The sequence below is a fragment of the Crotalus tigris genome, unplaced genomic scaffold (assembly GCF_016545835.1).
Source record: "Crotalus tigris isolate CLP2741 ecotype Arizona unplaced genomic scaffold, ASM1654583v1 scf7180000018018.2415403412:4055106, whole genome shotgun sequence".
Lineage (NCBI taxonomy): Eukaryota > Metazoa > Chordata > Lepidosauria > Squamata > Viperidae > Crotalus > Crotalus tigris.
This window is the reverse complement of record NW_024096780.1, coordinates 3,250,032-3,277,368: the sequence shown is the minus strand read 5'-3', so window position 1 is coordinate 3,277,368 and position 27,337 is coordinate 3,250,032. Positions and strand designations below refer to the sequence as shown.

At 39.7% G+C, this 27,337-nt stretch overlaps 1 protein-coding gene across 1 annotated transcript in view; it reads right to left on the bottom strand.

Annotated features, from left to right (window-relative positions):
• MYO10 (myosin X) overlaps positions 1-27,337 on the bottom strand; it is a 155,985-nt gene that overhangs the window by 107,653 nt on the left and 20,995 nt on the right. The window contains exon 2 of the mRNA XM_039346765.1: positions 4,290-4,388. Within this exon, the coding sequence (XP_039202699.1) occupies positions 4,290-4,388 (99 nt within the window). The remainder of the gene's footprint in view (positions 1-4,289; positions 4,389-27,337) is intronic.

The following is a 27,337-nucleotide window of genomic DNA, read 5'->3' as shown; positions in this document are numbered from 1 at the left end:
TGAAGTAATCATCATTAAGCTGAAAAATTATTTCTGAGCATATTTGATCATAGGATTGCACTATTGAATACCATTTTTATCTATATAGCACTATCAATTATCTGGTTTAACATATACTTCAGTTTCAATAGCCATAGGACTAGTACTATAAAGAACTATTCAGTAATCCCCATAGACAATAACATACATTAACTGATATTTCTTTAGCTATTATTCCATTATAGATCATCCAAGTACTTTTACCAGAGCCAGAAATAGTCCATTAAGAAAGATATCATCATTGCTTACTCCCAGATGTTTATGTTTAAATTGGCCAAGCCCTGAATTAACCTAAGTATAATAGACTTGCATCACTAAGAGCAAGATTGTTTTAATCATTTCAAGAATCACTTTTTAAGAAGAATGGGATACTGCTGTATCTTCTCACTAATAACAAAGCCAAATATACAGAATGGAAATGAAATAAAGAAGAATGGCAGATGGTGAGTTTTAATAATCTCTGCATATTCCAGCCTCCATTTTGATGTTCCTGGGTATAAATTTAGATTTCAAAAACACAGGTCTGCTTATGTTAATTTGATCTCATTTGCTGTGGAACAGACATGTCAAACTTGCGACGTCGTGCAATGTATCGGGACGGTTTTGCCATTGCCAGCAATGGGGTGGGCACGGCTTCTAGATGACACGTCCGGCCCATGGGCTGGCAGTTTGAAACCCCTGCTATAGAAGGACAAAAGAATCCCAATTTTTTTTAAAAAAAAAAACTTGTATAAAGGCATAAAAAACTTAGAAATAAGTAGGAAATGTATTTCATTTCTAGATGTTATCAGTTAACAAGGTGCATGTAACATCTGACAAGATGTTAATATAACAATCAACAGGATACAACAGGGAATCCATTTAGTAAATACAAGCACAGTGACATCCACAGTAGTACTTCAACCTTTAAAAAATGACCAAATTTAGTTCAAAGAAAGTGACTTTCAAAGAATGAGGGCAGTCTCATCAGAAAGGCTTTACAGTTCCAATTCCTTTGTCCTCTTTAATACCCAATGACCCCTTAAGAGGTCATGACCCCTAACATTTGGAAAGTAATAAATGCTTCTTTTCATATCCTTTAAAACCTATTTTGAAGATCCATACAAAGTCTGGAAGATAATGCTAGTTATAAAAAGCTGGTCAGTTTGACAATGAGTAACATATGTTTTTAGCCATTGTTTTGTGAATATGTATCTCCAAGCAATGCTCAGTTAACATCTGCTAGTAACTCTCTTTTACCCTGGCACTAGACAGATGCTTGAACTTTGATAACTTGCCTGGAGGTGTATGTCATTTTTAAATAAAAAGCTAAACAACTCCTGTGTGTAAAAACAAAACAAATGAAGTATACAGATGAATCCACCCAATACTAACTTCTAACACCGTGTTCACATTTTAACATTTCAGCTATAATAAGATTAATTCTTGCTAAACTAAACACCATGCAACTCTTGTCATGTTTTATATAGGAATTTATTACATTTCTACTGCTCCAAGAAGCTGAATGTGTTATTCATGGTTCTGTTTTCTTCCTTTCTTTTTGTATTTAAAAGAGGCCCAAAGTTTGTACCTATACTCCTTAGTTGTTTTATTAATGCAATTTTTACAATTTGATTGTAGCTATCTTTATGAAATATGTTAATAGTTGAATGGACTGATAATTCTATTACATCACAATCCTTAACAATGTATATATAGCACATTTTATTATTTTTATTATTGTTATTTCATTGTTTTTATATGTGCCACAACTATTTTGGATACAACTTCTTGTATCCAAAATAAACCCCAGACACGGTGAAATAATTTGTAGACCAGAAGAATGAATGTGTTAAATTAAAATTTAGCAACTGAAAAACATTTTCCTCCTTTGGAGAAGTAACCATCTTAGTAAAGACCTAGCATTTTAAACTTAGATCTGCAATTTTGAGATGAGGTTCAAATCTTATAGCCAGTTCTATTTTCAGCCATGGCTTCTTGTTGGCTCCTTCTATATTCATGCAGACATCCAAGCAAATTGGACTAACTCAGTGCTAAACTTTGCTGAATATTGTTTAGGTTCTCTTAGAACACTATATTCATGAGAAAGAAGAGGCCTTATTTTTAGTTGCTATGCAGACATTTTAAACCCAGAAAGAAGAAGATTATAAATGAAGGTGAAGTTTGGTAGCTAAAATGAGTTGAAGTGGATTTAGCAGTTCGCTATTAAGGTTGGGTTATTGGTTTTAGTAAAACCCAATATGGGCTGGTAAGCCTGAGTTGGATTAGTTCATAGGCAAGTGGAAACTCTATCACATTCAACACTCCATAGAATTTGTGATCTGTACTAAATCAGCGCTTAGTAAATAAGCACTCAAAAGTCTTGTCAGCAACTAGCTTTCTCAGTGAACAATCCTGAACTAATAGCCTGGAATAGTCAGGCAAATTATCAGCCCCAAATCCTTTCTGAAACAGTTTATCTAATCCTTGAACTGGCAAGCTGAAAAGGGAGCATAAACTGCAGAATTGGATTTAAACAGAAAAGCAAAAAGAGAGGTGAACCACAAACATTAGTTTGAAGGTGACCGCCCACACATTTCAACAAAGTAGCTTCAAATTCTCCTACTTCAAAAGAGTTCAAGGCCTCCTGGCTGTCTGTTGCTGCCATCTGCTTTAAAGATCCATTAAAAATGAATTCTTGAGGCATGCAGGCTGGATTCTTGAGACCCTATGATAGTCATAAACTTCCATTACTTCTCACTTGTCACCTCCCACATACTCTCCAAAGAGAATGAGAAAGCAATAATCTCTGGAGACAGGAATATAGTTGAAGCTAACCACATCATTCAGGTTCTGCTGAAGTATTTTTAAATAAAGTTCCCAAGGAGGAGAGGAAAAAGCCTCTTTCAAAAATCAGTAAAAGAAATGGGAGCTGGGCAGGGATGGGAGATGGATAAGAAATTTACAGGTGCTTATTATTTAAAGCAGGAGATACTGGTCCATGTTCTGTTTTTTAGCCTAAAGCCGTTCCATGAATGATTTCTTTGTTAAGTAAATTCAGGGAAGATTTTTGAATGCCAAGGCCTTTACCCATGATACTTACCATCTGTGGTTTTGACTGGGAAATGCACACATTTTACATTTTTTAGATATTAAATCTCAGCTGCTTCTATTTAGAGCATTTGGAACTGAAGCCAGCCAGCATGACCCCTTCCCCCACAGCCAAGCTCTCCTCTATTAGTGCTCTAATTAAACATTCTTTTGTTTGATGTTAGAGAGGCTAATCAGCTTGTGGTCATCCACTGGACCCCCATTCAAACTGTTGCTCATGTTTTCATTACACTTGTTTTCCTTTGTGTTTGGTTTTATTAGATTTAAAGGAAAAGGTTATTTTTATCCCCTTCTGTTAGTGTAAAAACTAACAGAAATGGAATTATATCATGTGACTCTTTTGTGTGTAGAGTGTTTAATCTTTTAAAGAGGAAAACTCTTTTAACAATCATAATCAGCCAAGAACAAAAATTGCTATTCTCTTATGACTGTATGCATATTTCAGAAAAAGAAAGATTACATTTTCAAGGCAATATTGTGAGACACAGAACAATGGTCTTAAGTTCCATGCAAGGAACTTGATCGCAAGTTAGGAAAAACTTCCAAATGGTTAGAATAGTTTGACAGTGGAACGAATTATGAAGGAGAGAGATCTGCTCCCATTAATTGGAAGAGTTCCAGTGGTAGCTAATCAGCCATCTGTTGGAGATGCTTAAATTTGGATTTCTCTACTGATGCAATGGTCCTTTCCAATTCTATGATCTTACTATCATTTTGGCTGCCATTTACAGTGAAAGTAATTAACTTTCACTTCTTTTTCTTGGAATAAGAATACACTCTTAAAATCATCATCATCATCATCATCATCATCACATTTAGTCATTTTAAAAGACGGGACATTCTCAGTGTAGTGATTGACATACATGGAGATGATTCAGGAGCGGTTGGTCATTTCTCTGCACTGAATGTAGCAAAAGCTGAAGAGATGGAGGGAAATCTAGAAAGATTATACAAACATAGAAGACTTTCCCATGATCTCTTAGGGTTCCCTTATGCCTTCAAATACATATTTTGTAAAGAATAGTAACAGTTACCTCATGGGAATTACTGTAAATTACTGCTCCCCAAACTGGCCTATGGCCTGAAAACCTATAATAACTCACTCACTTAGCAGGATATGGATAGTACACATAAAACATATTTGGAAGCAATGCATTTACCTGCCCATAATCAGTCCTGAATACAACAACTCCTTCTGCACAGGAAAGTACAGTGCTTGGATAATGTTGGCCATTTTCTCGCAGCCAAACTCGTACTCCCTAAAAATGGGGAAATAAAAGCAAAAAACAACATTAATTAACAAATAATTTTAAAAGTTTAATCTTCGTAATTTATCATATCTCCCACATCTAGCAGATATATGCAGATCCCATTTAGTAAACAGCAAAACAGGCAAGAAATCCCATCCAAGAATGCATGTGCCTGCTTCTATTAATAACAGATTTATGGGGTAGATTTTTACCTTTAAAAAGATCAGAAAATCATGAACACGTGTGATTCCAATTAACTGAGACAATGAGTTACAGTTACATAAAATTACACATGATGTTCATACTTACAGCACATGAGATCTTCATAAAAACTATGTCCTACTTCAGGGATAGGCAACCTTGGCTCTTTTATGACTTGTGGACTTCAACTCCCAGAATTCCTGAGCCAGTCCACGAGTCATAAAAGAGCCAAGGTTGCCTACCCCTATCTTACTTCTTCAAGCTTATTTTACAGAACAAAGGAATCTGTAGCTTTTCCATCCCATGAAGCATTTGGTTCACTACCTTTTGTTGTTGTTCAGTTGCTAAGTCATCTCTGACTTTTTGCGACCTCATGGATCATAGCATGCCAAGCCCCCCTGCCCTCCACTGTCTCTGAGTCTGCCCAAAATCAAGCCCACTGCGTCAAAGAGACTATTTAACTATCTCATCCTTTGCCATCCCTTTCTCTTTTTGCCTTCAATCTTAACCAACATCAGGGTCTTTTCCAATGAGTTCTCTCTTCTCATTTGGTGGCCAAAGTATTGTCGGTTCACCTCTACTTACTTCATAAATAAATTTAGGTGGGTGGAAGGAGTTATAATACATCAAGGTGATAAGCTTTAGATCATAGTTTTTTTAAAGAAAGAAAGAAAGAAAGAAAGAAAGAAAGAAAGAAAGAAAGAAAGAAAGAAAGAAAGAAAGAAAGAAAGAAAGAAAGACATAAGTTGAATGATTTGCATGCTATGTCAGTGGATGCTTAGAATTGGAAAACTAAGAAATTATAATTATGCCTGGGAAAGATTACTTAAAAGTCATAAATAAATTTTTCCTATTCTTACACTTACATAAAATTTCTACAGGAATGTATTGTTAAAAGTGATTTTCTTTTCTCTACAGTACAAATATAATTCTTTCTATATAGTTTTAACTAGCAGCTTGAGTATTAATTTAAACACACTGTTCTTTTTGCAACAAAACTGCCTGTGGGCCTGCTATATATGACATACAAGTTCCACACTGTTAAGACAAAGTTTGTTTTATGCTTTGTTGTAAACTCTGCCTGAACTGGATCAACATTCTGATGCAAAGTGCTATACAAGTGAACCTCAACCCATCCTGGGCTCTTTATCATCATCTTCTGAACAAAACTCTCAACAAATACTTAGGATATTTTATACATATATCTTTTCTCCAGATTATTTCCAAAACTGGAGTGAAGTTTGATTTTTATTATATTTGTATTCCATATTTCATATAAAATTCCTCCAAAAATTTCCTCATAGGATATATAATTCAGTATATGCTAGCAATATTAAACAAAAGGATCAGGCATAAATAAAACCACTAGGATCTAATGCCAGGCTATTGATTTTACTATGTCTCCAAATCAGTAAGAGTAACTTGAAAAAGCCTTCTGTAGTCCCAGGAAAATTGCCCCACACCCCTCAAGAATAACATGGTACAAACCAACACTCTGCAGATATTCCTTTTCTAGTTAACACAGGGTGCTCTTTTTCAGGAGAGGGGACAACCCTCTAGCAGTCAGTGTTCTTTTAATCAATGAGAATAACCAGAATATCTTTGCAATGTAGCACATTAAATATGTGGTTCCATCAAATAACTACATTCAGCATGTTTCCTAATTGGCTAAAATCAGCTTTGCTTCAGAAATGTTCAAGAGGAAAAATATAGCTCAGGCAAATACGTATCTTAGGTAAGTAACTGAATATAATGATAGCCACTCAGGTTATAGAATAGCCTTATTTGATTTGAAATGTGAATGTGAAACAAGCCCACTCTTCCTAACTAAGACTTCATTTAAAAACTAACCTGAATGGGATATATTTAGTCTGAGGATAAAATTCCCCCTCTACATTTTAATGGTGATGCTGTAAGCAGATTTCTTCATGCAGAAATTATTATTATATTTCAGGAATCTGAAAATTAGTTTGATTTCAGATCAAAGTAGGTCAAAGGAGAACAAGAAATGGATACCTATAGATTATTTATTTTATTTTATTTTAAAAGGTCTAGCTGACAGAAAACAGATCAAAAATAATGTGTGCAACAAAGAACAATATATAATACAGAAGGCCAAGATTAATCTATATTTACTTAATAGCCACACACAGAATCCAAAAGTACGAACAAATTGTGAAGTGTGAAAGGTCTGACAAAAAAAGAGGAGAGGGAACATTATCTGATTTTATTTATTGATCAAATTTATAAAGCCACCCAAGGAGGCTTTGTTGTCCATGTTATTTTCCACAAATTACTATCAATAATGATTGAAACTAAGATTTCTGTGCAGAGTTAGATTTTCTCAACAATTGCAAAAGAGTTGTCAGGCCAGGAAAAACACTAAAATTCTTGGGGTGCACATCAGTCTAGATTCTCTGGTGTTGTGATTTAGTAGAAATTATGGGCATATCTGGACGGATCATATGTTGGTTGTGTCGGATGAGAGAAAGTGCACCATGTATGCTTGGCCTGTGCAAGCAACTATAAGAAAAAGAATGTATGCATATATATAGAAATTGTGTGAATGCATGGGATATTACAGTTGTATGTATATATACAGAGAAGTACAGGAGCAGGAAAGAAACATGTATGTGGAGAGGAAGAGTAGAAAAAGGAAATCTCACTCCTCACTGCCAGTCTTCCATAAATTTTCACATACATTTATCATATCTTTCATAACAAGAACTCCGGCTACAATAGAAATCATGTTATTATAAATGGGTGCAATCATTATCTGCAAGCATTCTTGTTGCCAACATGTTCTCTGTTGCTTTGTACAGCCCATCAGGCCTAGCACACTGAGAATGACAAACACAGATCATGTTTACTTATAGACTGGGCTTATTGTTCCACCTATCAACGCTCTCTCTGTGAGTTCAAACAGCTTCAACTGCTGACAGGGCAATACGGAAGACGGCAGTAGCTACAGAGATAAAGCCAACTGACACTTGCAGCTGCCTGTCAAAGTCCAGCTAATTCAGTTATCAGAAGACAGCTGCTTTTTGTGGACCAAGTGCTTTTAAAAAGAATAATAATGCTTGTTGCCTGGAGATGAAAAGCAACATGGCTTAAGCAAGTCAGAAACACAAGCACCTGGACTACAGCTGGTTCTTGCTCTAAGGTGCATTCAGGAAAGCACACACATCTTTCTCATCCATTTGGGATTACTCTTTCATTCACCATCCAAAAGCATTTCCTGACTTGAAGGATCCCATGGGGGAACAGAATAAATTCAGAACACATTTCTGTACTACCCTCCCCCAGAAATGTGTGGAAAACTTGTCTGGAATGGGGGGGGGGGGAGAAGCAAAAGAACAAACAGCAACTGATAGTCTAGCAATGGTTCCCTAATCTTCTATGAGAGAGGAGGCCTCTTTGGACCACAGCCATTGCCATCCTATGTAATTAGCCAGCCGCCTAATCATTTGCAATGACTAACCATCTCCTTTAAACAGTCAATCAAGGAACTGATTTCAAAAACTGAAACTAAGCTCTGATTTTTCCCCTCTTTCTTTTGAAGTGTCAATATGTAAAAAAGAAGCAAGTTTCTTTCAACACTGATGCATTTCACACATTTTATCCATTTACCACAATCTTGCAAGAAAAATTGATTATGACAATGCTGTGTCTGTATGAAGTAGTATGCAATGTAAATCAAGACTTACTTACATTGTCCAGTGAGTAAACCTGAATGTAAATGAAACCTTTAAGCTCTCCACGACCTTCCCCCCAATCTAGCACCTTGCAACTTCTATAACCTCTAGGTATACTGGTTGAGGATGACAGAATTATAGGTTATTGTAGAGGCCCCAGACTTGTGCGGACAGAATTATTACAAGGGTATTAGCTATTTAGCAGATTTATGGAGATCTTGTCTGTGTCTATATCTGTGTAGGAAAACTAACAATTCTGTTAGCATAATGTAACAACATTCTATCAATTTTAGTTATATGAAACACACAAGAAAACAACAGTTTGGTTCATGCAACCCACTAAGACATAATATACTTTGAATTTGACATATTGTCAAAACAGTAATATATTCCTGTATGTAAACATAGTTTGCAACAGGATCTTTTTTTCCCCTGGAACAGTAGGACACCGCTGATATTTCACGAAGCCTGAATTTCTGTTTAGTGCCACATATGATATGTCACAGGTGTTATTTAGCATTAAAATCACTACTCATAGCATAGATTTCACAGAATTACTTCTATCAGGTCCCTCCCCATTACTGACACAGAATCTTTTATTTTCCATATCCTCCTTTATCCCTCCCAGCCAGTACTTTTTAGAAAGAGAAGAGGGATGTGGGAGCTTGTGGCTGAAGTGAGCAAACAAGAGAACAAATAACAATGGAGTTAGTTATTTGTTAGATGTATATTCCATCTTTCCTTCAGCCACTCAAGACTGCACATAGTCCTTCTTCCTCCCATTTTTTCCTCCACAGCAACAGTCCTCTCAGATTGCTGGGTGGAGAAAAAAGTGGTTCAAAGTCACATAGAGGGCTTCTGTGACTGACACTGGAATTGGACCCAGGTCTCCCTGCCAGTCAAAACCTAAATTATACCACTCACTTATTTCTGAAAAAGACTGTGAGTTCTAACAGCTGATCAGCTGCTTTAAGGAGTGTTTGAATATGGCTGTAATGTTTGGTTCTGGCTAGAGGGTAGAAATGTTTGCTTTATTTGTGAAACACATGGTCTGACAGGAGGAGTTTATATCAGAATATATCTGATTCACTTTTTAAATGAATTAGCTGATGCGTGGAGTCATGTTCCTCAGTTAAGAAGTCAATCCCAGAAAGTACATGTTAGAAACAGAAAAACAGTCTGCAACCAGGATAAGCAAGAAGAGGCTTACAGAGAAAGAGAACCAGGAGAGGAGGCCACTGACATCTCTCCAGAGACTGTCAAGGTGAGTTCAGTGAGTGTGATAAAGACAGGCCCCAAACTTTATAAAAGTGTAACAGAGGGGCTATCTTTTGTGGTCAAATGATTCCCAACAAGGAAAATATTATAACAATAACTAGTAAAAGAAGAAGCAAGCAAGAAATCGCTCCACAGTGTTAAATGTAGGATTATCCGCCTCTTAGGAGCAACGTATAGGTATTACTGTGGGTTTGTGCTTGGTGCAACAAGCTTTTGGCCATCAGAAAAACAAATATGCTGGGTCCTTGGATTATGAACACACATCATTTTGTACTAGGGATATTTGGGAAATGGAAAATTGGGTTATCCCACAGAATCACTATAAATAGCAATATTGGACACAAAGGTAAATTAAATCTAGAAATATGTTGTTGCTCACTTGATCAAAACACTGAGGGTAATCTTGAGATGGTAAAAGAAATCAGGGATATGTATGTAAAGCAGACATTCTTGTAAGTACGCTGCACCCACAGTAAAATTTCTCTCATATAGATAAGGTACATTCATGTTCAGGCCGTGATAAAGAAACCAAATGTTAATATACTCCAAATGCCTGTGCTTCAGAAAACGTAACGCTGGAACTGTTGGAACTGTTGAAAAGGAAATCAACCTAGAATTCATCCTAGAAATGATCCTGACCAGTTATGTATTGTGTTGTGCAAACACTGATTTTGCGTATACGAACATGCCAAACTGCCAGGATTGCCCAATACGTGTGAAGAAATTCATGTATACAGCAAAAATCATTAAGGGAAACAGTTAGAACTCTAAATGTATTTAAAGCAAAAAAAAAAAAAACTTGTTGGCCATTAGATAATAAAAGAAATGAAAAAAAAATGTTTGGCTTGAAGATTGCATATTGCTAAAATTGCAGATTTACAGAAAAAGTAGTAACAAATCATTAATGGCATTAATATTTTAATGGCATCCACCCAAGAGTTCTTAAAATACTCAGATGTAAAATTGCTAACTTCCTACCAAAAAAGGTAGAATGAGCCGAGGTGGTGCAGCAGTTAAGAGTGCAGTACTGCAGGCCACTTTAGCTGACTGTGTTCAGCAGGTCAGCGGTTCAAATCTCACCGGCTCAAGGTTGACTCAGCCTTCCATCCTTCCGAGGTAGGTAAAATGAGGACCCAGATTGTTGGGGGCAGTGTAAATATATATACATTGCTTACTGGTGTACACTGCTTAGAGAGTGCTTGCACTTAAAGCTGTATATAAGTCTCATAAATAAATAAAATAAAATAAAATAAAATAAAATAAAATAAAATAAATAAATAAATAAATAAATAAATAGAAGATAACCAAGGTGAAATCTCTTTTTAAAAAGAGACTGAAGGAAGTTTAGAAAATTATAGCCCAATCAGTTTAATATCTGTTTAGGATAACTTGATAGAAAGTGTTTAAAAGAACATATAAAGCACATAAAGGAACAGTCTTGATGAAATAAAATCAGCATAATTTTTGCAGTATAAATCTTGTTTCACTACAGTAGTCACCAGACTCCTACTGTTATTTTGAGGATGCCAGTAGACAAGTGAAAGAAAATGAACCTATCTAGTATATACTTAGTTTTTTCAAAAGGACAGGGGGAATTCCTCAACAAAGGTTCCTTAGAGAAAATAGTGATCCTGGGCTAAAACCATCTGCCTCTTTGTCAGTTACAATATCTTTCTGAAAGGAGTTTGGTGGATCTGAAAGGTATTGAAGAACAGCTGAGACCTGGTATCAATGATTAAAGAAGGGGCTGCTTGTTGTGACAGCATCTCAGTAGCAATTTGGAGATGCTTGAAAGAAAAGAAAAAAGAAAGAAAAGAAAAAAACAATCAGAAAAAAGGAGCGGGCCAGAAGGTACAAAGTCCATAAAAAGTAAACATGATTCAAAAAAATGTTCTAAGGAGAACAAGAATGAGGTAGTGAATGGTGGAAGGAAGAGTACTGATGGAGATCTGGAAAAGAGAATGGAGTGAGAATATTTGAAAGTTCTCACAGAAGTCATTGGGAGAAAAATAAAGGCGAGGAGACGAGCAACTGCCATTTTAACAACCAACTTCAAAACCAGATACTTGTACAAGGAAGTTGGAAGCAAACAAGAACAAGTGAGTCTGAAGAAAGAAGTGTGGGGAGAGAGATAAGAGATAGTCAAAACAACTAAAGCAGAATGCAGCCGCGAGAGCAATTGTGGGTGCACCAAGGTACACCCACGTGTCACCTATCCTCCGTGAGCTGCACTGGCTTCCTGTGGGCCTCCGGACACAATTCAAGGTGTTGGTTATCACCTTTAAAGCCCTTCATGGCTTAGGACCAGGTTACTTACAGGACCGCATACTGCCGCATAGTTCCCAGAGACCGGTGAGGTCCCACAGATTGGGCCTCCTTCAGGTCCCGTCGGCCAAACAATGTCGGCTGGTGGGCCCCTCGGGGAAGGGCCTTTTGTGTGATGGCTCCGACATGGTGGAATCAACTTCCCCCCGAGATTCGAACTACTCCCACCTTGCCGGCCCTTCAAGAAAGCCATTAAAACTCTCCTGTTCCGGCAGGCCTGGGGTTGATGTCCCCGGGGGGGCCGGGATACGATTGGGACATGCTGTATGAATGTACTCATTTTTATTGTTATATTTATTGTTTTAATTTTGTACGCCGCCCTGAGTCCCTAGGGATTGGGCGGCATATAAATTTTATTAATAAATAAATAAATAATAGTCTAGGACAATGTTTCTCAACCTTGACAATTTTAAAACATGTGGACTTCAACTCCCAGAATTCCACAGCCAGCATTGAGAAACACTGGTGTAGGAGCTGAGCTGTAGAAGAGCCAAGAAAGTGTGAACAGAGTAATAACCATGGAGGACTGAGAACATAAGTGAAGTGAACAAGTTGCAGAGAAAGATATTTAATATAGAAAAAACTTTCATGGTGAATGAATGAAATGAAGTCTAACTAAAAGAAACCATGTTAAAATTATATAGAAAAGAGCAAAGGATTTTCTCATAAAACCTGATCTGTGTCTGTCATCACTCCTTCTAAAAAAGATCTATGATACCAAGTTTTTAGATAATACCAAGCTATTTAGAGTGATGAAAGCTAAAATTGGTTATGAAGAGCTCTTTAAACAAAGCAAATGGCCACTCCAACAGCAAACATGGTGTAATTTAAGTAAGCATGATGTATCCTGGGTATTTTAAAAATACAAAAAAGAAAAAATCCCTAACTTCACATATACATAAGATCTGAACTGTGTGTAATTAACAAAGAAAATATTTTGGGTTAGTGAAGATGTCACCTTTTTGTACAGCAGCTGCAAAAATTCCATGATAAAGATCATTAAGAAAGGGACTGAAAATAAAACTGCCAATGTCCTTATACAAATCTATGGTAAATTTGTACCAGGGACAGGATGTACAATATTGGTGGCCAGATTTGAAAAATATTATTCCAGAACTGGAAAAATACTCATCAATTAAAATGTTCATACGGCTTTGAACACCTTTCTTGTAAGAGAAGGCTAGAATACTGGAATCTCTTTTGCTCATAAAAACATATATAAGACGGGTTATATTTATACACGGATTTAGTTTCCAATGGCTTTCATATGTACTATTAAGAGAAAAACTTAAAGTAGATAAAAGACATTTGGAATTCAACAACATAAGCAGAATTTGAAATTGAATTATGTACAAATAATGAACATTTAATTGCTAAAATGTATAAGCTCTTTGTGAAATTTTAAACAGAAGAACAAGTTAAAGCTAAGAACTTTAGTTATAACACACAGATGGATCAATAGGAAAATATGTGAAGGACTGAAATTTACATAATGTTACAATTTCAAAGAGAATGTTCATTGGTATATGACACCAAAAAAAACCTTTTTAGAATGTATAAAAGTACTTCAAATCTCTGTCGGAAATGTAGAAAAATATGAAGGATCAATTTATCATGCTTGTCAGACTTATGAAAAAGCTAGAAATATTTGGGTTCAAATGCACATAGTGATACAAAGCATTAATATTCAATTGAAACCATAAATTTTCTTGCTGGGTCCAATAGATAGATAACTAGAAGAAGCTTTAGAAAACTGTTTTTGTTCATGGTAACTACAACATTATTATATATACAAAGATTGAAAGACACTAAAATATCCACAATGAAGAAATGATTGAAGATGACAGAATTTGAAAAGATTGCAAAACTGTCTTGCTTGATCAGGGAAAAGCCACAATTACATTTGTCAGTGACTAGGAAACATTTATGGACCTTTTCTTCCAAACCTGGAGGTTTTTAAGAAGAAATTGGACAGCCATTTGTCTGAAATTGTATAGGCTTCCTGCTTGAGGAGGGATTTGAACTAGAAACCAACAATTCCCTTCATGCCCTGTTAGTTATGGTGGGTACCAAGTTTAGGAAGGTTGGCTTAGCTGATTAGCTTTTTTTTTTTTAAGGGAATCAAATGAAAGGTAAAATGACATAAAACGAAATTTTATTTCAAAATGAATTATTTCTTTCACAAAGAAGTAGACCGTTAGAAACCAAACAAGAGGGTCTTGCTGAAGGTCTTGCAAGTGAAAGCAGAAGGATACCAGTAACAAGCCATACTGCTTTTTGACATATCTCTTAGTAAACTCCAGTTGTTTTCATAACCAAAAAGTAACTCCTAAAATGTATCTGATTTTTCATGATGAAAGAAGCATTCCTTAACCATCTGCAACATACCTGAGAGCACACCATGGCTAACAAATTGAGCCAACTTCATGAAGATATGTTTCCTTTTTCAGAACTTCTTCCTTTTTCTTCCCATGCCTAATATTAACCATTATTTCCAGTATGGTTGCATAGAAGAAAATACAATTAATACAGGATATGATTCCCCTTGTAAACAGCCCTGGATTAAAAACATGGTTTGAAGTAGATTGACAAATTGTGGCTACTTAGTTCATGCTGACCACAGTTTGACACCAAGCAAATGCAACAGAAAGGTAATCGGGAAAATCAGAAGAAAGAATAAGTACAAAGTACCTGAATGGAGGATACTCCAGATATTCATCTGATTGCAGAAACAAGAAGTTGAAAGAAAGGAAAAAAGCACATGACTGGAAAAGACTACAGATCTTAAACATATTTACCCAGGAATAAAAGCCACTGAATTCAATGCAATTTATTTACACAATAAGCATACAAAGGCTTGCATGTTCAGGTTAGCCCAGAGCTCTACTAACTTTTTCTTTGTTGCAAACAAAAGGAAAAATAATTTAATATCCCCAAAGAATTCTTCTCTGGTATCTACTCTAGGTTGCATAGAATGAGTTGGGTTGAATAGATCAGAGGTCCCCAACCTTTTGGGCACCAGAGACTGGTTCTTTGGAGAGAGATTTTTCCATGGATCAGAGAGTGTGTGGTTTTGTGTGCTACCTGCATCCCACAGATAGGGCTTGCTGGCATGCTGCGGCCCAGTACCGGTCCACGTACTGGGGGTTGGGGACCCTTGGAATAAACCCATCCACAGAAGAACAGCAGCCTATGCATCATTGTGCAGAAGTTCCACTGAACATAATTAGTTTCCTATGGAACAGAGGTTCCCAACTGGGGGTGCTTGCACCCCCTGGGGGTGTTTGACAATATTCCAGGGGGTGCAAAATTTGGGTTTAGAAATTTCAAAATTATAGTATATATGCATAATTTATTATTTCAAACTTTTGTAAGGGGTGCAAGAATATATCAAAAGCGTTCTAGGGGTGCAGGAAAGGTTGGGAGCTACTGCTACAGAAGAAGCATCTATGCAGTTTACTAGAAACAATTTTTTTAATTTATATGACCCCACCCATCATGAGGTTGAAGACAACTGAGCAAAATAATTTCCAGAGTTTAACAGTCGTATGATGCAACACGGAACATGCATCTGAAAATTAATGTACCAAAGATTAAGATAATTGGGTTTGACAAGAAATTCTAACATAATCAACTGTTATAGTACTCCCCAATAAAAGAATGCCAATTTCTAAGAATAAAGCAACAGCAGCAGTTTATTAGCCTGGAACTCAATTAAGCATTCTGTTTCAGTAATGCACAGCATCTACTATTCATTATTAATACAATTTGAAATATAATGCACTTTTCATAGTGAAATACTCAGAACTATATTTTAGTGCCTCAACATTTTCATGTACAAGCATATACGGTCATTTTATTTGGAGGTGAGGCAATTCTGATTAAAAACTTTAAAACTTGCATAAGCACAAAAAACCCTCTTAGTTTTTAGGTAATCTCACTTTGTTTCCATATTAATAGGCACTTTATACCAAATGGTATTAAAAATAATTATGATTTTCTGTTGGTACAGTTTCTCTGACTGTTGAGTGGTATCACCCAGAACAACCCTACCCAATCTGGTGTCCTCCTGACCTATTTAGAGCAGGGGTCTCCAACTTTTCTGGATTGGCAGCCCAGTGTGAAAGGGAGGGGCAGGCACCTTACACACGCATGTGCAAACGTGAATGTGGCCACATGTGCACGTGTCCGCACAAACACCATGCAAAAGGGCTGCGAGCATGTGTGCGAGGTCTCAGTGACACTGGTGCCTGTGTGAGGCTTGTGGTGCCACCCCCACAAGGCTCACAGCCATGCTACCACCAGCACAATGATTACACCACCACCCCTGCATGGCCCGCTTGTGGCGCTGCCGCTGCCCACGCAAAGTTCATGGCAACACCACCGCCCACGCAATACTAGCAGCACTATCACTGCCCGCACAACATTAGTAGCAATGGTGGCACAAGGGGGAGTGAGCACGCACCCACGTGCTCATGCATTGCTCAGCTACTCATGCAGCCCAGTGGCCACGGCCCAGTAGTAGGCTGCGACCCATAGGTTGGAGACCTGTGATTTAGAGTACAAATTCCAAATCCAAGCCAGTGGATGGATACCCAACTTAGAGAAAATTGTTTTAGTGCTGAACTAGGATAAATTTAAAAAAATGAGAGTCAGATCACACTCAACCATAAAACTCCAGAAATAATTCTGAGCCAGGATAATGTACAAGGCTTTTGTGTGGGTTATCTTATCTTATCTTGTACCAGAAATGGGAATAATGTGTGCTGTTTTTAGCTCCCAGGATGGAATGTTATTAAATATTAAACCCACATCTACAAGTTTAAAATTTGTAAAAACTATTTCACTGATACAGGACATGACATCATTGACCATATCATCTTATGAAAGCAATGGTATTTAATGAATTAGATTATCATTTTTGAGAGTGCTAAAAAGTTCAATGAATTCAGTTACACCAAATGGTTCATGATATGTTGTAGATCCCTATCAATGTTTTACTGAAAATGTTCCCCATTCTTCTGTGTTTCAAACAGAAAATGTTTATGTGCTGCATGAGTCTCAACATCTAGTGCAGTGGTTCTCAACCTGTGGGTCAGGACCCCATTTGGGGTCAAACGACCGTTTCACGGGGGTCGCCAAACAAGGCTGTCCGCCATTTTTTCCTCCTTTTCTTTGGCCACGCCCCTGGCATCCAGTGATGTATAAGTGGTTGGGGGTCACCACAACATGGGGAACTGTATTATGGGGTCGCGGCATTAGAAAGGTTGAGAACCGCTGGTCTAGTTTATACATCACAGCAAATTTATAAATTAGATGAATGTCTTGTTTTATTAATATCTACAACTTTTGCCTGAAAATTTATTATTATTGCAGGGGAGGTTACTATCCAATCCTATGCAGAATAATTATATAGTACTATATATTTTTGCTGAGTAATTTCAATTTCAACTGGTCACTGCTTGAGTATCAATTGCTCAGCATGACTGCTGGCTCATAAAGTATCCACAGGACTGCTTTATACAATTAGCTCAGCCTTTCCCATGTTGGTGGATAAATGATGAGGATATATTTAATACATCTGCATGGGAAAAAGTCCATCAAACTGTATAAAGCAACACAGAGACAATCTACAGTCATTTTAAAAGAATCTCCATAAATGTGAGAGTTCTACATCCATTTTCTTGGGTTTACAAGTAAAACAAAATAATTAAGTTATGCTGCCATCAGATGCATATTCATGCATATACTAAAGATAACAATGTTGTCTTCAATGGCAATTATCTCATTTCCTGACACCGGTCCATAGTAAATAGGTTTGTTGCTTTTACTTTTAAAAGATTAATCCAAATTGCGCAAGTTAAATTGTAATCTTGTAATTAAATTAACAATAAATTAAACTGTAGTCCAATAAATTAAATTGTAATCCAATCTCTTGCAATTAAAAAAAAATGTGCAGCAAGAAGGAGCAAGAATTGAAAGAAGGAAAAACATATAAACAAGAATAAAGGAAATATACGAAGTTTGGCGGTAATGGTTATTTGGCAGAATATCTTGGAAAACGTGGTGGTCTGGACCATTGATCTGTCTCCTCTGTTCAATATGCCAGGGCCAGACTTTACACCTTGGGATAGACAAATTCCCTATCTCACCAAAAGTCGAAGAAGCATCATCTACCCTCACCTGGTTTGGACCATCTGCCAAATTGATTTACTGCAAATGTGACCACTGTGTGTGTTACAGCTACTCTGAGCAACAAGTGACCGCTGAGGGCTAGGTAGGGACCAAAAGTGAATGAGCAGACCTAAAAAGGACAGACAGACCCTTCCACCAGAGGTGCTACCTCTCCCTAGATAGATAGATGGATGGATGGATGGATGGATGGATGGATGGATGGACAGATACTAAAACAAGTAGTAAATATTTACTCAGTTATAAAAAAATGGTTACAATTCCTCCCCCCTTTTGGGGGCGGAATCAGGTGCTTATACTGTATATCAATTATATAAGCATGATTCTGATGCTATAGCTGGTCACATAAAGACTTTATCTGATCAGTTTGTAGTAACATACCGTATTTAAATGTTTGGGAATCCACCATATGAGCAATATCTGAAAGCAAATTGAGAATGTTAAAAGCCTGTTTGTATTAAAAATCTATATGCAGAGTTATAGATACATAGAGATAATAATTCTTTGTCTTGGAGAAATATACAAGGATGTATACTCCTTGTGGAATTTAATATCGGACAACCTTGATTTTGTTTCCAGGGAAAGCGGGGGTGTTCCTTTAGATATTCCTAACAGAATGAAGTATGCATGAAAAAATACATGCTCTGAAAACATTAACCCTAATAAAAACTTGACAGGCATCTTTTATTTTTAAGGAGGTAGCAAAGAAATATTTTTGCAACTTCATTCCTTTGAGCTCCTCTATCCAATGGCAAACAACTATTTTCTTCTTCACAATTAATGAAGGAGACCTAACAATTTTCCAATTTAAAATGTTTTGCTCTGCTATTTAAACAATATATAAACTGTTATTGCACAGATGTAAAGATGTAGGAGACCCATTCCCAATCTTGCATTGTTTGAAATTATAATAAAAATCTAACTGATTTTTTTCACATATTAAAATTTGTTAGTAGACTGGCTTAAACCAGATGAAACAAAGACATCATTTCTTATTATATATTCTAATATAATAAGATCGTGTTTCGGCACATTAGAAAGGTAATCTGCTATAAAAATAAAGCTACTCTGCAGAATTTGCATTTATTAAGTGATGCAAATTTTAATTTAGTGATATGTATATGAGTATTAGCTTAAAGATCACTACTTTTAACCCATAAATGGGGTATAAGGAATGTGGGCATTAAGATGGCTCCTAGGGCGGTGCAATGCTTCAAATTCAATTCCAAAAATATTCTTTTGCAAGGTAGCTTCACAGGGAAAGATGCAGCTGCTTTAAACAGATACAATTATTGTTTGCACCCCTGCATATTCCAAAGCACCTTTTCAGAAATTAATCCATAACTCTCCACTACCTTAGTGGATACATTAAACTTGAAGTGGATGAGTAAACAATGTTCACAAAGAAAGGTTGTTCAAATTCTGCCCTCCAATAATATTGTAGCAGGAAAAAGTGACAAAGAAATATATTTACTATATATTTTCTGAGAGACACAAGTCTTATGAAACACAAATTCTCCAGCATGATTAAGAAGAATCCACCAATGGGTTATTTCAGTCCTCCTGCCCAATCAGACCAAGTTGTCAAGTTGTCACACCTCCTCATTATCTGGGGACGTCCCAGTTTTCTTCTTGGTCTTCGCCCATTACAGACGTGATTTCTTGACTCTCTCTACGTTGGAGCAGGTCTGATAGAAAATTTACTCATTGGTGGATTCTTTAAAAGAGTTTAGCAGCTTAGTTGAGAGTTTTGTTTTCCCCTCTGTAAGGATTTGCTGCCCCCTCCTCAGGGTTAGGTTAAAACTTTCTAAAGAAAGGGGGGGTGGGTTTCTCACTTCCCCAGATTCAGTATCCTGCTGAATCAGCAAACAAACCTCGCCCTACACAGTGAGGGGGGGAGGTTTAACCTATACGCATTTCAAAGGTGTTGTTAAAAAAAGATCTCAGTTTCACGTGCGCGGTTCCTTTCCTTGCCGCTTTCATTTTTGCAGCCTCGTGGCTTCTCCCTAGCCGGGCTCGGCTAGGGACTCTTAGCAGCAGCCATTTAATTTCAAAAGGCCTAATCTCACTTCTAAACACCTTTTTACTGCTGCAACAAGGGAAAGCTCAACAGTGGCCTTACAATCACCTAAAGCCACTGCGGAAGCATTAGGAGCCTCGTGGGGCAGCAGTAAAGCTTTTTGCACCTCGGCTGTTAGGCACAAACCCCTGCTTCACGCACTGGGGCCAAAGCAGATTCCAATTAGCCTCGTTTGTGGCAGTCACTGGCCCCTTGCACTGCAGCATTAATCCCTCACCCCCCCTTCTTTACTCCCCTCCCTCCTGTTATTCCCTCCAAGGAAACGTTCACAGAGCCCGCCATTTGGAGGCTCAATCCCCCTGGCAGTCGCCATTTTGAATTAAAATAAAATAAAATAAAATAAATAAAAAATAAATAAATCTAAATTGAATGCAATAACAGGGGTGAACTACAAATGTTAACTGTATTAAACTAGATTGATTAACAAAATTGCTGGCTCCTTCATCTGAGTCTCAGTTTCAGCCATCTCCTGATCCATGCACCTGTGAGCAAGACTGTGGTACCAACAGCAGCTCTGGTTCTTCAGCCTGGTCGCGATATTGCCTGTCTGCCCTTCTGCATCTGGTGGCTGTTCCAGCATCCTGACCATCGTCACTACTGTGGGACACGTGTGATCCTTTTCCACCCAATCCACATAGGTCAGTCCCCCGCAGGGGCCTCTGACGTCCCTTGCAGAACGAATCAGGCCAAAGGCAACTTTGGGTTGATTTCGATGGAAATGGCAGACCCTTCTGAGCCACGTTCCTTGGACATGGACGTCATTCCCGCCTCAACTGAGCCGACACCCGAGCCTCCATCAGGTAAGGCGAGATCCAAGTCTAAGCACGGCAGGAAAGCTGGCATGGCGAGCGACAAACTGGCTGAATGCACCCACAGAGCTCTGGAGAAGCAATTCTCCCGGGCCCAACGCTTGTCTGCTGAAGGAGGTCTCACATTGCCAACCTCTGTACCACCGAACAGGGGAGAGCCTCAACCATCCACATCCAGAGTATGGTCGCCGGAGACGGGGTATCAACAGGTTCCAACTTGGACTCTTGGTCAGGTAGGCCCACCTGTGTTTGGGGAGAACTTTGTCTTGCCAGGTTCATCTGCAGCACCCACTGCTGCCAGCACACCACCTGCTGCGGGATTAAGGCTTCCGCTAGAGCAGTTCGTCTCCGACCAGCTCCAAATGTGGATATCACAGGCAGTGTGCCAAGCCATGGCATCAGCGAGTCATCAACAAGCCCCTCCGTTCCAGGACTATCCTCTTCTTTGGCACCAACAACTACCGTGAGGCCTCCACAGGATCAGTCAGGTATGGTCTCTCCCTCCCAATCTCCTGATTCGGACCCGGATGTTTCAGATTACGGGGGAGGCAAGGATGGTTGGTCAGATTGCGAGGAACCATCTTACGAATCCCAACACATGGCGGAGCTTTTTAATGCTTCACTATTTCCGGCTTTGTTACGCAGAGCGTGCGAGGCAAGTAAGCTTTCCCCTCAGTCGGTACCAACCTCTCAGCTTTCCTCCAATCAGGAAACCAATCCTTTGTTTGCTGTGCCTGTAGACACGCACCTCCATATCCCTTGTCCACAGTTGTTCTTCCAAAATGTGCAGGATCAGTGGGAATCACCAGCAGCCCAGCTGTCACAAAGCGCATCTGAGCGCAAAATGGTAGACATGCCTAAGGCATTCGGAGGCCTACTAGAGATCCCAAAAGTGGATGAATCGCTGGCACCGCTTTTCTCCACTGCCAGCCTTCCAGCTGATGTATCCAACGCCCTTAAGGCAGAGGATAAAAAATCTGAAATGGCCTTACGCAAAGCGCACTTAGCATCTGCCTGGGCTGTGAAGGCAGTGCCACTTCCTTCTTTGCAAGAATCTCTATCACTTGGCTGCGTCAGCTGCAGGATAGAATCCCACTTCAGGAAACTAGAATGCATCAGGACCTAACAAAAATACTTGCCACATCCGAATACATGGCAGATGCCTCTCTTTATTCAGCCAAACATTCAGCCCGGGCTATGGCTTCCAACATGGTGGCTAGGAGACTCCTGTGGCTAAAAAATTGGAGAGCCAAAAGTAAGCATAAGTGGCCGTGCGGCCACAGCCCCTTTCAAAGGTGGCAAATTATTTGGGGATGCACTAACACCATACTTAGTTGAAAATAAACAGAAGCAAAAGGTGATCTCCCACGTGGCAAAGAGGTCCACAAGACGGTTCACCCCTTACAGTTGCCGGCAGCCCTTTCGGGCAGGGACAGCAACAGAGTCGGCACAACCGTACCGACCGGTCGCTCCCAAACAGGAGCGTTCACTGGACAAGACAGGTTATAGAGATAGGTCCAGGTACCAGCCACAACCCAAAAATTCCTTTCGTGGCCGAGGGGGTCGGTCCTTCCGCCGAGGCAAATGACTCGGAGGGAAATCCCCCCATTGGCGGCAGGCTCACTCACTTCACTCGCCAGTGGGAAAACACGACCACAGACTCCTGGGTGTTGCATACCATAAGGGAAGGCCTGTCCCTGGAGTTCAAATCCGTTCCATTCAATCACTTTGTCAATCACTTTGTGTCTTGCCCAGCCATGAGAAACCCAGTAAAGAGGGGACTCATGGAGGACGCTATACAGCATCTACTAGCCATCAAGGCGATAGAGGAGTTCCTCCAAGCCAGGCAGGGCAGGGATATTACTCAATCCTGTTTGTAGTCCCAAAGTCTTTGGGGGGGTGGAGGGCAATCCTTGATCTCAAGGGATTGAATCTTCACCTTCATTACAAACGGTTCAAAATGCAAACATTGCACTCCATCCTAACCAGGCAGGGAGATTTATTAATATCCATAGATCTGAAGGAGGCATACCTCCACATCCCTATTCTCCCAGCTCATCGCAGGTACTTAAGATTCTGCTATCTCAACCGCCATTTTCAGTACAAAGCCCTTCCTTTCGGCCTCTCTTCAGCCCCCAGGGTCTTCACCAAAATCCTGGCAGTGTTGGCGGCTAACTTGCGGCTGGTCCCAGTCAGGGTCCAGTGTTACCTGGACGATATCCTGATCCAGTCCCCGTCAGTCTCAGCCGCCCATTCGGATTTGACCCTCACTATACGGACTCTTCAGGTCCATGGCTTCCTGATCAACTTCAAAAAGAGCCAGATGAATCCATCTACCCGTCTGCTTCACCTGGGAGCAGTAATAGACACGGAATCATGTCATGTGTACCTGTCAGAGGAGAGACACAGGAGCATCAGGGACTTGGCTCGCAAGGTACACAGGGACAGAACCGTGGCATTAGCCACGCTTTCTCAGCTCCTGGGCAAACAGATCTCATGTACAGCAATCGTGCTGTGGGCTCGGCTACATACCCGGGAGCTTCAGTGGTTTCTTCTCCCATACCAAAGACAGCATACCAGTACGTCCAACAGACGGGTTCAGGTTCCCCATCAAGTATGGTTTTCCCTTGGCTGGTGGACTTCATCGGCCGTCAGCAAAGGGACCCTGTTCAAAGAACCCAACCGCCTTCAGGTGACCACGGACGCCAGTCTCTTCGGCTGGGGGGCTCACCTCCAATCCCGGATAGCTCAGGGTCGGTGGTCGCAAGCAGATCTCAAACACAACATAAATTGTGCTCAGAGTGATTTATCTAGCTCTTCAAAAATTCCACACAGAAGTCAGGGGCCAGCATGTACTGATTCAAACAGCAAACGTGGCTGCAAAGGCCCACATGAACCGGCAGGGAGGCACACGGTCGAAATCCCTCATGACAGAAGCCTGAGCATTGGGCACCTGGGCAGAGAAACACCTGCTCTCCATCAGAGCTGAACACATTTTGGGGGAGGCAAATCGACAGGCAGATTTCCTCAGCAGGTCGACAATAGATCATTCGGAGTGGATGCTTCATCCAGATATCTTCAGGGAGATATCAGCCAAATTCGGCAGTCCGATCATGGACCTGTTTGCCACCCCCGGAGAACGTTCAGCTTCCCAGATTCCTTTCCCGGTTTCCTTCTCGGGGAGCAGAGGGAACGGATGCGCTTCGCAGCAGGTGGCCACAAGGCCTATTGTATGCCTTCCCCCCATTGCCTCTACTTCCTGCAGCAATCAGGAAGCTCCTGGAGGAACAAGCGGAGGTGATCTTCATCGCCTCTTACTGGCCCAGGAGACCATGGTTTGCAGATCTGGTGAGTCTTTCATTTTCAGCTCCATGGAGGATTCCCGACAGCCAAATAAGGCTGATACAGGGAGATCTACAACATCCAGATCCACAATTGCTTCAACTGACCGCCTGGCACTTGAACGCCGCACCCTAACCAGGGAATCTTACTCAGCAGAGGTGATTGCTATGATACAGGCGGCCAGGAGACCGGCAACGAACCGGCTTTATGACCATACGTGGAAGCATTTCGGTCAATGGTGTGATAAGAAACACGTAAGTCTATCACAGGTGACGATTCCTAGGGTTCTGGAATATTTAATGGAGGGCGTCAACAAGGGGTTGGCACCCAACACTTGGCGCAGACAGTTAGCAGCCCTGTCCTCAATTTTGTCATGGGACTCCTCGAGCTCCTTATCAAGACATCCAGCCATTCGGGCTTTTCTTAAAGGGGTCTCGAACACCAGACCGCCTGTTATTCACAGGTATCCCTCCTGGGACCTACCCCAAGTGCTTCAAGCTCTAACATCTTCTCCTTTTGAACCACTCAAAATGTGCTCATTACGACATTTGTCATTCAAGGTCTCCTTTCTCATTGCCATTACCTCGGCCAGGTGCATTTCAGAGTTAGCGGCCTTGTCGGTTAGAAAAGACCTATGCACATTCCACGAGGATAGGGTAGTTCTCAGGCTTGACCCTTCATTTATTCCAAAGGTTAACACGGTTTTCCATAGGGCATAGGAGGTTATCCTCCCAAATTTTTGCCCTCACCCGTCACATGAATTGGAACAATGCTGGCACACTTTGGATGTAAGGAGGGCCTTGCGGTGTTATATCAAGCGCACTAAGCCCTTCTGTAAGTCAGAGACCCTATTTGTGTCCTTTCAGCCTTCGTCTACGGGGCAAAAGGTTTCAGCTTCCACCATAGGGAGGTGGATAAGGGCCAGTATTTCAAGCGCTTATGTCTCTCTGGCCTTACCATACCAGTTCCTCCTCCTGTGATGGCTCACTCTACCCGCAGTGCTGCTACAACTGCGGCGTGGGCAACACAGGCGTCCATTGAGGACATATGCAAGGCGGCGACCTGGTCGTTGCCATCTCCATTCATTAGAATTACCGTTTAGACAAGTTTGCTTCGGCTGAGGCCGCCTTTGGTAGACGTATCCTACAACAAGTAGTCACACCATCTGAGGACCCGGCCCCTACTGACTCCCACCCTTAGGGACTCGAGAAGCTTTGGTGGATTGGTGGATCCATCCCATTGGTGGATTCTTCTTAATCATGCTGGAGAAGGAGCGTTGGCTTACCTGAACTCCTTTTCTCAGCATGATGAAGAAGAATCCATGCCCTCCCTAAGTAGAAGTCAGTCAGGTCCGGGTGGGATGGTTGTTCTGTTAGTTGTCGTTACTACCTGCTTGAGAGTCATCATGTCGTACTATTGTCAATGGCTTCGCCCGTCGATGAAAACTGGGAGGTCCCCAGATAATGAGGAGGCGTGACAACTTGACAACTTGGTCTGATTGGGCAGAAGGACTGAAATAACCCATTGGTGGATTCTTCTTCATCATGCTGAGAAAAGACGTTCAGGTAAGCCAACGCTCCTTCTCTCACTTTTTTTAGTCTTTTTAGGTATGGTTCCATTTTGGGAGGGGGGGAAGCGCTAATCTAGTATGCTTTAGCACATTACATTTTATATTGGTGTAATTATGCCGCCGTAAAAGGAAAAACTTTTCACAAATTTCTCTACCCAACATCAAAGCAGATGGTAATGTAACCATGCTTAGAAGAACACAGCTGCTAAGATTTTATGCACCCTTACTGCAGCTGTCTAAAATACCATTTTTCCTTCTGTTCTTATCTAAAGCAAAGGTTTGGCATCATTTCTGTCTATAATTAAGGCTAACCAGTATTCCTGAGAAAGGCAAAAGGGGAAAAGACAAGTCATTTTGTGGGTTGTATTGTCTTCAGATTTTATCAGAGTTGATTCCATTCAGTAGCACCAGAAAGTTATGTGGAAACTTTAGACTTATTTCAGTGCTTGAGGTCTTCTCTGCATCATCTGTATCTATTTTTTTTATTATATTTATATTCATTGTTTCTTTTTTTTGATAACCTGTCCAATGTTAGCATTTTGCTGCTTTGGTGCTATTTTTTTTTACCACTAATGTTTCCATAACAGTAGAAAATATCAAAAATTGTCTGACCACTATAGCACAACCAATAGCTATGAAAAGGATTCATAACATTAAAATACATCAAAATAATTTCAGAAACAATCCAAAGAGTTTTACAACAAGTGTCATCATAGCAAACAAACCAACTAAAGCCCTCCAAAACATCAAAGTAAACCAAAACACTACATTCCAGTAAGAAAAAAAAAAGTCATTTACAAGACACAGTATAAGGACTATAACAATCACTATGCAGGCAGAGAAGCAGAAGATCAGCAGAGTGCATCTAAGAACGTCAACTAGAAAGAAGTCAGAAGACATGATGAAACCTCCTTAATTACACAACACATGACAGACACAACCATAATTTCAAATGGGGAACTCTTAAGCATCCTAGACCAATTCCTGGAAGCTTGGCATTCAGACAAATCAACCATCAATAGATACATAAAAATAAACCATGTTCACAGACCATTTAAAAGAAACAACAAAAAGCTAGGAAGCAAAAAGACCAGAACATATCCTCTCCAGTAGCCTATAAGCAGGAATCAACACCATACAATCAAACAGAAACAATACCCCAATCAAGGAACTACCAAAGAACAAGCCACACTCCCAACAATACTGGCATCGCAAGCTACTGTATATAAAAAGGGAACAACCTCCATTCCCCCCATTCACCAGCATTGATGATGTTACTTAGTTGGGTAATGAAATGTCTGTAAGCAAACAACCAAACTAGAGAGCATCAAAGACTCCACATTTAGTGAATGTATATTGTATAGCCTCTCATCTCACTTGGATGTGACTCTGGGCAGTGTGCACAATTAATACAAAAATGAAACAATCAACCTAATTTATCAATTAAAAACCAATTTAAACCAATT